The 13886-nt window shown below is 41.3% G+C and overlaps 1 protein-coding gene and 1 pseudogene across 6 annotated transcripts in view; one reads left to right on the forward strand and one right to left on the reverse strand.

The window, feature by feature from the left end:
• Positions 1-13886, reverse strand: part of ARHGAP26 (Rho GTPase activating protein 26) — a 407506-nt gene that overhangs the window by 147241 nt on the left and 246379 nt on the right. For all 5 annotated transcript variants that reach the window (XM_084884972.1, XM_084884975.1, XM_084884973.1 and 2 more), the window contains exons 15-17: positions 12611-12698; positions 10928-10986; positions 9347-9452 (exon numbers count right to left, since the gene is read on the reverse strand). In XM_084884972.1, coding sequence (XP_084741098.1) covers positions 9347-9452; positions 10928-10986; positions 12611-12698 — 253 coding nt within the window. The remainder of the gene's footprint in view (positions 1-9346; positions 9453-10927; positions 10987-12610; positions 12699-13886) is intronic.
• LOC311623170 (large ribosomal subunit protein uL11-like) lies at positions 2824-3321 on the forward strand (annotated as a pseudogene). The gene has a single exon. The product of its transcript is annotated as a large ribosomal subunit protein uL11-like (transcript).

Genomic DNA, 13886 nt, shown 5'->3' on the forward strand with positions numbered 1-13886 from the left:
AGGTAGCAGGCATGAAAGAAGTGGCCTGGGCATAAGAGACAAAAGGAACTAGTCAGGAACTGCAGAAGGCAGGCCAGGGGTATGAGGTGTGGCCTCTATTCGCTTTCAGACAATTGTTAGCAAGGAGATTTGATTTTTTTTTTTTTCAAGCAAAATTACCCCAATTACCAACCTGTCCAAATTTTAAAAACAGCAATGTGTGAGACAACAATACCAAACAGAACACATGTGTGGGCTGCTCTGGCTAGTGGCCCTGGTTTGCAGCCTCATTGTAAGAAACAGATAAAAGAACACAGACTGCCTGCCCCCTGGGAGCTTATGACCCAGTAGAAGTGAGAAGCTACACCTCCGGGTAATGTGTCCAATGAGGTGGAATGTGATACATGCTAAAAGGGAAGAATAAGCAAAGGCTATGGGAGTTCAAGAAAGTGAGAGGACAGTAGAGGCAGAAAAGATTACTGTAGGCAGACTTTTAAGCTAAGGCTGAAGAATTAAAATAGATTCTGGCAGCAGAGGCTAGAGAGGGACCATTCCAGACAAAAAGAAAATGAGCTGCTCAAGGCAAAAAGAGGGAGTAGGAAAGGGAATGTTTGAGAAATGGTCAAGGGACTACCATGCTTCTACTCAACAAATATAAGTGCCCCCTATGAGCCACCCAGTGGGGATGCAGTGATCATGAGGGATACCAGATGAAGTTGCAAGATCGAGAAGGGCCTACTTCAGAGCAGGCCTTGGAGGCCATATCCAAAGTTTGAGCATAAGAGTGATGAGAAAGCTGCCTTTGAAGTCTTTTTTTTTTTTTTTTTTTTTTTTATAAGCAGAGGAATCACTGTTGAGATTTGCTGATTTCCAAGTTCCCCGGCTGCAGAGCATGCATTCTGCAGACTGGAAAGCAGCCAGAGCTCCACCAGCCAGAACAAGCCAGGAGGAAGCTTTTGCAAGCAGTCTGGAAAAGAGATGGTGACAGCTTGAACTAAGGGGTACTGATGGAGATGGAGAGAAGTGGATGGATTCAAGAGCAAGTTAGGGGTTAAAATCACCAAAACTATCAGTTCAGTGTAGGAGTGGGTGGGCAGAAGTCAAATGGAACCAGAGAATGTGGTCAACACAACTCTGTGAGGGTATGAGTCCACACCACCAGTGGCCCAGCAGGCACACAATTCTGTCCCGGCAGCAATGGGAGTCCAGCGGTTACTAGAGAAAAGAAAAGTTCAGTAGCCAGGGAGTATGGCTGAGAGAAGGCTGCCAGAAAAGCTCACAGGAGCTATCCATCTTAGAAAGCCATCATCTCAAAAGTACTGTTTTCAATGTGTTTTGTAAAATTCCACAGCTATTTTGTTTGGACTAGTCTTGAAGGCAAAGAAATAACTAGCTCTTTTCATGTGTTCTACAGTTCTTTATTAAGCTAAATCTTATCCTCTAGACTTGGAATGGAGTAAGAAGGAATACTAGAGTGTCTATAAGACACATGTTAATGTCAAGTATCCTTGTCAATTTCCATTTATTTTGACCCTTTCTTAAGAACTTCTCCAAGGAATGCTAGTTAACCACCAGGGCCTATCCTCCGTGGTGCCAAAGGCCTAGCAGTGATTTTCTTCTTAACCACAGGCATTTGCACATGAACCTAATTCACTCTGCTTCTAGATCACTGAGGAAATATGAATGCATCCTTCTTGATTTGCAGGAATGCCTGGGAATACTGAGACTCCAGTGACAGGAAGGAGAAAATACCCAAGGCATGAGGTGCTCAACCCTTGATAACTTGTGAAGATGGATTCTCCTACAGGGTGTGACAAAAGTAGGCTTACAGTTGTTCATATGGAAAATAATGCAATAAATAATAATAATAATACAAAAATAAATTCTGTTTCCCATACAACCGTAAACCTACTTTTGCACCACCCTGTATTTTGATAAGATCTCAATTGTATGCCAAGCATTTACCCCCACAATATTCCTTCTTGATCCCTGCAATCTACAGAATTTTGTCCTTTTCGGAAAGGTACAACCTGTAAGAGATCATCCAAATAAGCATTAGCTAATAGGGTAACGAAAAGAATAATAAGGAACAAGTAAGCAGCAATGAAACAAAAGTTGATTTTGCCCTCTTTATTTTTTCTCCCCTTTCTTTACTCTCAAAAATCAATAGAATGATAGTATATACTAGAGGTCCAATGCACGATGATTTGTGCAAGAATGGGCCTTCCTTCCCCTGGCAGCTGGCTCCGCCTTTGCTCTGGCCCAGAGCTGCCTTTCCGCCTTCCCATGCTGCTCAGAGGCCGAGTGGCTGGGGCGGTGCAGAACGCCTGCATCATCGCCATGGTGAGGATGCAAACGTCCTGCCCCACGCTGCAGGGAGTCTGCATATGCAAATTAACCTGCCATCTTTGTTGGGTTAATTTGTCCTGATTGGCTGGTGGGCATCGCAAAGGTATGGTTAATTTGGATCCTTCTCTTTTTCAGGGGTCTTCAAACTACAGCCCGAGGAGTCTGATCCGGCCCGCCAGGTTTTTTGGGCAGTGAGCGCAGCCGAGGTGTTACAGTAGGAATTAGTAGTTCATATAGTCCGGCCCTCCAGCTCTCTGAGGGACCGTGATCTGGCCCCCACTTTAAAAAGTTTGAGGACCCCTGGTGTAGATTGTACCCACACAGTAGAAGTATTCATCCCCTCTACCAAACTGGCCTTTTTATTCTGTATGTCTTGATTAAGTCAAAATGCCATGCCAAGCTTCCATCCTTTCAGCTTTTGGATCGGAGGAGGCTCAGATGCAACTTTTTTCAGTCGTCCCTAACCGAGTTCATCAGATACCAGCTGCCTGCACCATGCCACCAAAGTTCAACCCCAACGAAATCAAAGTCATATTACCTTAGGTACATTGGTAGAGAAGTGTGCCCTGCCCCACAAGATCAGCCCCCTGGGCCTGTCTCCAAAAAAGGTTGGTGATGATATCACCAAAGCAACCAGTGATTGGAAGGGTCTGAGGACTACAGTGAAACTGACCATTCAAGAACAGACAGGCCCAGATTGAAGTAGTGCCTTCTGCCTCTGCCCTGATCATCAAATCCCTCAAAGAACCACCAAGAGAGAGAAAGAAGCAACAACAACAAAAAAATCATTAAACACAGTGGAAATATCATTTTTGATGAGATTGTCAGCATTGCCTGATAGATGCAGCACTGATCTTAAGCTACAGAACTCTCTGGAACCATTAAAGAGATCCTGGGGACTTCCCAGTCTGTGGGGTGCTATGTTGATGACCACCCTCTCATGACATCATAGATGATATCAACAGTAGTGCAGTAGAATGTCCAGCTAGTTAAGAACTACAAAGGAAAATGTTTCAATTAAAGATTATTGGGGGGAAAATGCCATGCTGAGATCATTTAACAGACTTACCGCTCTCTATAAAATGCTATTTTACCAAGATTATGTGCAATAGGCACTGTGGGCTGCCTACTCACACCTTTACTTCTATATTGAAATCTATATTTCCCACAGGTGGCCCAGCTAGATCCTATCCTAATAAAAAGGCAATATGCAAATTGACCATCACTCCAACACACAAGATGGCCACCGCCATGTGGTCAAAGATGGCCACCCCCATGTGGACACAAGATGGGTGCTACAAGATGGCCGGCAAGGGAGGGCAGTTGTGGTTGATCAGGCCAGCAAGGGAGGGCAGTTGGGGGGAACCAGGCCTACAGGGGAGGGCAGTTGGGGGAGACCAGGCCTGCAGGGAAGGGCTGTTGTGGGGGGGAGGGAACCAGGCCTGCAGGGGAGGGAAATTGGGGGGTGAGGGGAAACAGGCCTGCATGGGAGGGCAGTTGGGGGCAACTAGACCAGCAAGAGAGCAGTTAGGCATTGTTCAGGCTGGCATGGGAGTGGTTAGGGGGTGATCAGACTGGCAGGTAGAAGCGGTTAGGGGCAATCAAGCAGGCAGGCAGGTGAGCGGTTGGGAGCCAGAAGTCCTGGATTGTGAGAGGGATCCCAAATCAGAGAGGGTACAGGCTAGGCTGAGGGACAATGCACCCCCACCCCCCAGTCCCCGTGCATGGATTTTGTGCACTAGGCCTCTAGTTTGGTATAAAAATTCATGGTAGTTACATTCCTCCTGCTGGAGATTGCTTCAAACCAATGAAATGCAATGGGAAATCTGTTGGAAAACTTCTGGGAAAAGTATTATCATAGGTCAGGGGTCCTCAAACTTTTTTAGTGGGGGCCAGATCACGGTCCCTCAGAGAGCTGGAGGGCCAGACTATATGAACTACTAATTCCTACTGTAACACCTCGGCTGCGCTCACTGCCCAAAAAACCTGGCAGGCCAGATCAGACTCCTCTGCGGGCCGCATGTGGCCTGCGGGCCGTAGTTTGAAGACCCCTGTCATAGGTCTTAAAAAAAGACTCAAAGAAGAAATAATGTCTTTTCTGTCTCTGGACAACCATTTACATGGAAGGATGCAATGCAACATCTGAGGAGACACAGCAACACAAGGGGGCTAGCTGTAAGCAGGGCCATGCAAATAACCTGAGTACTTCATGAACAGAGAAATTAACCAGCCCAGCACTGACTTTGTGCAATAAGACAAGAGATATCCTCATTGTTTACATTATTTTGAAGTGGATTTTCTTTTTCTTAGAGCCCAAAGCCTCTTTGGACAAGCAAAAAAAAAAAAATACAAACAAACAAAAAAAAAAGGCTCTGCTTCTCCAGCAACACCATAGCAACAAAAGAACAGTGGCTTCAAAATAGAAAAGAGACTAAGATTTATTTCTTAATATGTGTTTGGGGGAAACCAGCTGAGAAAAGGTATTTTTAATAGCCATTCCTGATATATGGAGAGTCTTTTGAAATCCTCCCACATAGCATAAACACTGTAATAAAGTTATGATGAGCCACTGTGAACGATATGTGTGGGGATATACAACATACTTGGAGTCATCTGATATGTAAACACCAGGAAACTACCATAAAATTAGTCTTTATTACTCATCTACTCTTACTGCAATTATAGGACCAGGAAGTATTTTCTCTCCCCACTTGATGAAAACGAAGAATCATATGATTAAAAGGGAACTCAGGAAACTGAGGCTCAATGAGGTTGAATGATCTCCACAAGGTCTTGCCGCTAGTTGGGGAGAATTTTCTTTATTAATAAAAATGTTTTATACTTGATTTTAAAACAGTCATTTGATAAACACTAAATTTAATGCAAAGTCAGATTGCAAAGACATGGGAAATCAAAACTGGGTGTTTTTAGGAGTTTAATTATGAAAAGAAAATATTTTTGAACTCACTGCTTTGAGCTTCTTCTTACTAGTTCTAATACCTCCTAAATTCCAATCCATTCCTCTCAATAGCATTTTTCTCTCCTAGAAAATCCCATTCCTGCCTATGGTCCATTCTTTAAGCTTGTGGTTCTCAAAAGACTGTATCCTAAAGGCCTGGGAAATAAACCAACAATGCAGATCCCAGGCAGAGTCTGATTAAGCAAACCAGGGGAGGGACCCAGCAACATTAATGCAAAGAAGCAGGCCAGGTGAGTCTAACTGTGCTTGGAGGCATGCGACTCTGGACTGTATACTAGATTCCAGAACCCAAATAGAAAATATCTAATTATCAGGAAATTTGAGCTGGAGAAACAAAAATATGTGCATAGTTGCCTGTGATTTTTAACGTTCTTTCTGAGGTCTGAAACAAACCCAAGAGGTCTGTGATTTGGATATGCTCTGGAATCATATTTGCTTGGAAGTTTAAAGTTTTATTTCTCCCCCTTTAAGACTTTTTCCCCTCTGAATGCATTTCTACTTGGAATTAAATCTAAAATGTCTTAACTCTCCCTTCACAGCTAAAGGAAACCAATTTTGGAAAATGTTTCAGAAGAGCACTTTAAAAAATATACAATACAAAACACATTCCCCTTGAACCAAAAGCCTTTGATGCACATGGCAAACACAGTAGGTAATGAGAGAAGTAAACACTGGGTTTTCCAGCAGAACCAGCCCTGAAACCAAAAACTTAGGAAGGAAGCTGAACATTAAGAAAGTGGACCACCGTAACAATAGCTCAGGCATATCCTAGGGCCGTGGTCCGCAAACTGTGGCTCAGGAGCCACATGCGGCTCTTTGGCCCCTCGAGTGTGGCTCTTCCACAAAATACCACAGCCTGGGCGAGTCTATTTTGAAGAAGTGGTGTTAGAAGAAGTTTAAGTTTAAAAAAATTGGCTTTCAAAAGAAATTTCAATCGTTGTACTGTTGATACTTGGCTCTGTTGACTAATGGGTTTGCTGACCACTGTCCTAGGGTAAGTCTGAACCTGAGAAAACTAGAATGAAATAGATAAACCTACCCCTTGTCCCAAGTTAACTTTCCCTTACCGCTTTATTTTAATAGGACAGTGCTGTAAATGAGCTATAGAGTTTAAGTGGAATTTGGAACTCGGCTGGGTGCCAAAAAATCTTTTCAGATCTAAATACACACTCTTTACTGGATCCAGCAGGGCTCATTTACACCAAGACATTTCAAACCTGGGTGCTCCAGAGGCGAAGCACACAGCACTCTAAGAATCTGCGTCTGTGTGTTCTAAGGTCAGCGCTGAGAGACCCAAGTTATAGGCAGGAGAGCTCACCTATAGGTAATTTGTCAATGGATAAATTAACAAAGCAATGCCATATAACCTCATAGAAAGAACCTCAGAGAAATTCTGTTAAGTATCAAAGACTACAAATAATGCTCCAGAATTGCTATAAAATAATGCTAACAAAATTGGTTTAAATTCCTTAGAAGGTAAAAAGTCAAGATTGCAGAGGTAACCTGGATATTTCAGGTGTAGGATTCCTGGATTAGGGACAAAGATGGACTGAATTGAATGGTGTTGGGAGAGCAGAGAGTGGAGCATGAGGGAGATAGTGAACCATCCAACAGGAGATGAACAGGCTCAACTCTTCAAAACTGACCTTAGGGTGTTCTCTTTTTCTTTAAAGATTCCTAACAATCATCAGGGCATTTTAAACATGGGAAAATTCAGTACTGGCTCTGCTGGATCATCCCTTACTCTTGGTCTCTCTCAATGTAATTAAGATCTCATCACATCGGCACAGCTTAGAAATCCCATTGCTTTCAGCTAGTTCCTAATCTTCAGCTGATTCTAGCATCCTACCCATGGTTGACTGAGTATATACCTGGAACTTCCTCTGTTTGGGTGCAGGCCTTAAGATCTAAACGGGCTTTTCCGTTAACAAATACCTGACCGGTTATATGGAACAGGCATCTCAGAGCATCTGATGTTACTTGTTAAAGCCCAGCTCCCATTATTTTCTTTGACATTTTCGGGGCATTCTCCTTGCAAACTTGCATGTTCTCTGCTTTGCTTTGTTTCTAAACATGGATAAATTGGGTTCCCAGACCCACCCCACCAGCAAGGTACTCAAGAATTCAACTCAATTCTGACACTGTTTACATGCAGATAGCATCAGATTCCATAAGACCTGCCCCTCACCCCAATACACACACACACACGCACACATGCATTCAGACGCTGGACACAACGCCAGGACACAAACCCAGTTTACCTGTGCTTTTGAATGACCAGGAACTGATTGGAGGTTCCAACGACCCCCTTCAACTCAGAATGCCAATCCCAAATCCAGGTATTCACCTCTACTTTTAACTCACATACATATATCAGAAGTTCCCATAACAGCCTCCTTGGGTTCTATTATTTTGCTAGAAAAGCTCACAGAACCCGGAGATACATGTTACTGGATCACTGGTTTATTTTAAAAGGGTGTAACTCAGGAGCTGCCAGATGGAAGAGATGCATGCAGCAAGGTATAAGGGGGAAGGAGTGCAGAGCTTCCATGCCCTCCCTAGGGCGCCACTCTCCCAGCATCTCCACAAGCTCACAACCTGCAATTTCTCTGAACCCAATCCTCTTGGTATTTTAGTCTTTTTTACACAAGGCTTCAGAAAGCTGTGAGCCAGGAGTTGTGCATTGAGACTAAATATATTACTATCAGAAATATATTCTGGTTATATTAATGGCCAAATATATATTTCTTATAAACCACAATATTGCAATGCAGTTCAGATTGCATGGCAAGAAAAACATTTGACCAGTAATAGAGCAACCCTTGCTTGCCCAGTAACTTCTCACTCTTGTTTCTTCATACTTAGACCTGTGGAAATCTTTTGGTAACATATACTCTCTCTCCAAAAGGTAATATCAACTGTTAGGTATAAATATGAAAACAGATCATCATAATCTCCCCCAGCAAAGTATCAACTTACACCCCCTTCCCTAAAAATGACTTAATGGCATGAACAAGAGTAGGAAAGGGCCCAATTTACAACACTCAGTTCAGTAGAATGTAGGATTTAAATATTTAGCTTAACTGTTAGATTCTGTCTTTTCTTATGCTCCAATCTCCTATCAAGAACATTCATCAAAGTCAATGGATGGTTAGAACATATACATGTGCAATAACTGACACAACAAGGGAATGCAGGGAACCTGGTGGAGGGGAGCATTGGGGAGGGGGGGGCGGGGAGAAAGAGGAACATCTGTAATAATATAAACAATAAAGATTTTAAAAAATAAAAAAAATAAAAAAATAAAAACAAGGGAAGGCAGTAAGGCCATTCTGAAGAGTCAAGTAATAGTAAACACAAAATAACCATTCCAAGAGTAAAAATATTCCTACCAGGAAAACCAAGCCCCTATGGAATTCTTTGATTATCTCAGAGGGCAAATGGACATTTGCCAAAGATAAGTCCTTTATGATCTGTACTTCTTCCAAGACTTTAATACATGTAATTTTAAAAATCAATAACATTGTAGATAAAAGGGAACCTACCAGCTATATTTGACAGATGAAGAAATTAGGAATAGAGAGGTCACTGGTAGGTCTAGGGCTGGTTAATAGCTTGTTAAAAACAGAATCAATTCTACCTTCCAGGCCTCTTTACTTCAAACCCAAGGTCTATAAACCCATAACATATTCCTGTTCATCCTTGATAGTCAAAGAACATGTAACTCCTGAAAACTCTGCTTGGTGAGCTTATCATGGAAGATGCCCTTAGCCATCACAAGAGTTAAACCCCCTGAAAACTCTGTCTGGAGGTCAGGTTGCATGGGGCCCTGCCCCAGTCTACTTTTGCAAAGACCATCTGGCACTTGCTGTTGTTATCCGCTGCAGTTAACATTTCACACATTTCTTTCCTAAGCCTCTAGCATACCTGATGCAATAGTGGAAGAGGCAAACATAAGCAGAACTGAGACCAGTTTTAGGGCTAAGATAAGAACTTTCTAGAGGTGAGAAAAGAGCCAACAATCAGCCTCAAACCTACTTTGCCAAGTGGTTCATGAGCAGCTGTAACATCTGGCGGTTTTTCTCTGGGAGCCGATGAACAAGGCTGTGGATTTCAGACACCCGAGACTCCTGATTCTCCAGCTCTACAAAAGTAGGAAGGAGGTAACATTTGATCAGTGTCACAACTAAATCAGTTTACAAGACAAAAATCAAAGGAAGACAAAGGTTGGGTACTGACAGACTGAGGATTTCTTAAAAGATTAAGATCCTGTTCTGTGCCCTCATGGCTACAATGACTATATCTATACGGGTTTTTAATGGTGTTTTCTGTAACAGAGTTCATTTAAAAAATGGCCATCAGAAAAATCAAGCCAAAATGATGACGTGATGAAATGGAGCCAGTCAGCTGAATACTCTGAGCAGGAACAAACTGTGGAGCAGCTGACTTCTTAGAGTGTTGGTTTCATTTCAAGGAAAGAAGGAACTTTATGCACTCGGCAAGCGGTAAACAAATCATGAACAATATTGCAAATGTCTCAAATATCAAAATAACACCTCAATGTAGCATCAGAGAAATCAAAGGAAATATCCAGTTATCCCCGCACCATGTGTGACAGCCAGCCTGGTACAGAAGAAAGAAATGGCACACCAATATGTGAATCTTCCTGCCAACCTGTAACCTAAATCATGGCCGTCTAAGTTCTCTTGGTTGAACTTGAATAAGGGGCTCCACTTCCCTGGGAGGTTTAATTAGAGAATGGGTTCTATGGGTTTGGAACTTCTCTGAGAAAGAAATCACATAAACACTATCTTTACTTCTAGCTTTCTCCCCTGCCTTCTTCCCACCATATTTGAGGGGGGGAAAGTATGACTAGATAAGGCCATCAAAACATTAGATGCTACTACCAATAAATTAGGCCAGTAGTAGCTACCATGGTAACAAACAGTGACAGCTTAAAGGAAGCAGGGACAGACAGGGGCTATTGTTGTCATAGCATTGTGGGGTTTCATGCCAGATTTAAATCTGACAGAGAATCTTCCTGCCCCTATGGAGGCCTGCCTCACATAGAGAGATTCCAGTGTACCTAGGGTAGCTTGCATCTAATCCCTATGTATTTTAATACCAGTAGTATGATGCCAGGAACCTGGATGATATGGCTGAAGAAGCTGTCAATAGGAGCCATGACAGAAAGCAGATTGGAGAGTTATATCAATGGTGTCTCTCATTCAGGGAAACACTTCCAATGTTCAAAGTAGGTAAGGTGCGAAGTATGATTCATTTTGCAAAATGCTTCTCAAGGGCTGGGAAAAACCCAAGGAGTCAGAACTCCAATCATCAAAATTAGAAAGGCAAACCTGCTTTTCTCAACTTTCCCCAACCCTAAAAACACACTTTGGAAGTTACTCTCCTCTAATGTAAATTCAGCATAGCATCAAGGCCCTTAGCAATCCCGATTTGGTTTCATTTTTATTTCTGTGTCAAACTCATGAGTGTGTATGTGGGTAGTTTACATGCAGACTACAAAGAGTTAGATAATATTTATTTTGAGATACTGACTGTTTTTAAAGTAGAAAAATATATTCTCTTCCCCTTAAAACTGACAAAAAGAAAACTTACTTGCTGCTTTGATGAAACTTCTTTGAAACTGGTACATCATGAGTGGCCCTGGAAGCATTCTGGAATAAAAGGTTATATATTAGTTAGTTCAATCAAAACAATCAAATTGTTCTCTCTAAATAGCAGCCAGAACACTGCCAATCTGTTCTCAAAGACAAAGATTATGGGGAAGCAACAGCAACTCATCTGAGTCTAATTTAGTTTCCCTTCTAAAAGGTCCTGAGATTTTACCTGAAATTTTCATTCTCTTTCCTTTTTATGGAAAGGATACAACTGTCTCATAGACACAACTAGAAAAGTACTAGTGCAAAATCCTAGCACAAACCAAGAGATTTCCTTTTCAGTCAGTGACTCACCCATCAACAAAAGCATTTTAAAACATGCTTGAGAAACAGGCAACTGGCTAAACATTTGCAAAAACCTGTACTTAAACTCTCATCTCCCCAGCACCTTGTTATTACAATCAGCTCATCTGTAAATACTATGAGGGACTTTGTAGGTATTTTTGTGGCAAATTCACTGTGGAGTTCTGCTAGAGAATGCCAAAGAGATAGAACCCCTAACATGAGGTATGAAACAATCACATTTTACCTACGTTTTGAAAATATGTTTTATGCTAACTGTCCATTAATAAATCACTATCAACATGTAAAAAGAAGTGCTAAATGCAAACCTCTACACAATGGTTTTGTATAAACTACAATGGCAGTATTGAGGGTATGAATATTTAATGACTATGTTAAACTGTAAACTTGAAGTTTTTTCTAATAGTCCAAATAACAAGCTTCTCAACAGACTATACATTATTCTTGGCTCAGATTTTATTTTATTCTCATTGCATCTCCTAATTCAACTATTAGTCATCACTTGCATTATATTTTATTCTTGACATCAGGATCCTTCTATCCATTCCTCAATAGCCAAAAATACCAGTTCCTATCCTCTTTTGCTTTTGAGACAAGGGCACCTTTATATAACCTGGACACCTCCCTCTCCTGCCCCTCCCCCCACCTTTCTATGTAAGTATTACAGTGATTAACTAGAATATGCCTACCCTTCAAGAGCAGCATAAATTTCAATCTAGTCCTAAAATTGAGATTCGGGCAACTAGTCAGTCACCCTCTCCCTTAATAAGTGAGGGAGTTGTAGGAAGGTAGCAATAACACCACATATATTACAGGAAAATAGTCTCTTCCCCAATACAGTGATATCTTCCAGTACCAACTGAAGGAGTTAAAAAGGAGTACCATTAAGTTCTCATTTTTAAAGATTGATGTCAGCAACTTATTCAATCCGCAGTGCACAAATCTATCAAAATACAGAGGGCATGTAATCATGCATTCACAACAGAATAGGATGGGACTCCTTCTGTTCTTAATAGATCTTCAGGGATTTCAGGAAATATCGTATTTTAGGTTCTTAAAGGCTAATTATCATAGTAGTTTTTCATAAAAAAACAAAGCTTCCTAAATCACTTGTGGTACAATTGCACAATGGCAACCCATCAACTATGGATGATTTACAATCGGAGTGACCAGCTGAGCTGACTGCACCCACACCTACGCTGTTTTCACATCTCAAACACCCACCCAACAGCTCTCCGGAGGCTGAAAATAAAAATGCTTTCTTCCTGAAGGCCTGATAACAAGCTGGCACCCTGCCCTGCAAATGGAAAGTCCCTACCTTAGGTAGGTCTTCAAAGCACTAGTGATGGTCTTGATCTCCCATTCCGCACAGATATCCGTTTCTGTTTCAGAAGCTGTTTTGGGGTCTAAAACAAAGAAAAGACAATGTGTAAAGCAGGGCAGAAAATACGACTAAGAAACAGGCACACATAAAGACATTCGGCCTCAGTACTAACCAAAGAAATCCAAGTTAAAACAAAATGACATCTACTTTTTTGCCAAATAAATTAGGAAAATGTTTAAAAATCCAAATGTCTATTGCAGGCAAGAATGCCGTGAAACTGGTCCTCTCATAACCTGCTGAAGGCAGTAGAAATTAATGCAGCATTTGAAAATTAATTTGGCAATAGTTAGCAAGAATTATAAAAAAAGTTGGTATTGATTGAAGTGGTAATCCCACTTCACACAATCTATTCTTAGAAAATAAGATAAGGTGTGAGAGAAGTTACAAAATACCCTCAAAATGTTTAACACACCTAAATGTCCAACAATAGAAAAATGATTAAGTCAATTATAGTAGATCTACTTAATAGAATATTATGTTGCTTTTGCATGATAATGATGGCTCCCAAGCAATATGAAAAATGATTGGATTACCAGGCAATAAAAAAATATGTAGCAAAAATATCACAATTTAAAAGTTTGCGAGAAGTTCATATGAACAAAAGCTGAATGGAAATGCTCTGAAATTAAAATAGTGGTTGGCCTGAGTGGTAGAATTATGATTTTTATTTTTTCTAAACTATGTCTTGATTCCATTACTTTTATATATTTTTTAAAAATTTGCCTTAAGTCAAGAAATGCAATGAGAGCAACCATAATTGTTTCGGTTCCTGAACATGTATTTTCTCCTTTTGCATGGACTTTTAAACAAATGGGTGTATTTTAAGTAAGTGTGTACTATTTTTAAAAAGATAATTCTTGCCCTAGCCAGTTTGGCTCAGTGGATAGAACATTGGCCTAAGGACTGAAAGGTCCAGGGTTCAATTCTGGTCAAGGGCACATGCCCAGGTTGCAGGCTCAATCCCCAGTAGGGGACATGCAGGAGGGAGCCAATCGATGATTCTCTCGTCATTGATGTTTCTATCTCTCTCCCTCTTCCTTCCTCTCTGATTAAAAAATAATAATAAAATTAAAAAAAAAAATTCATGTAGTCTTCCTGAGCTGCATACAGGCAGGTGAGAAGAAGAAGCAGAGGTTGGGAGATATGACCTGCTCCACAAATCAGGAAACCCCATCTTCCCGCTGCTCAGGTGGTTGAAGTGGAGATTTTC

The sequence above is a fragment of the Pipistrellus hanaki genome (genome assembly GCF_964339955.1).
Source record: "Pipistrellus hanaki genome assembly, chromosome: 5".
Lineage (NCBI taxonomy): Eukaryota > Metazoa > Chordata > Mammalia > Chiroptera > Vespertilionidae > Pipistrellus > Pipistrellus hanaki.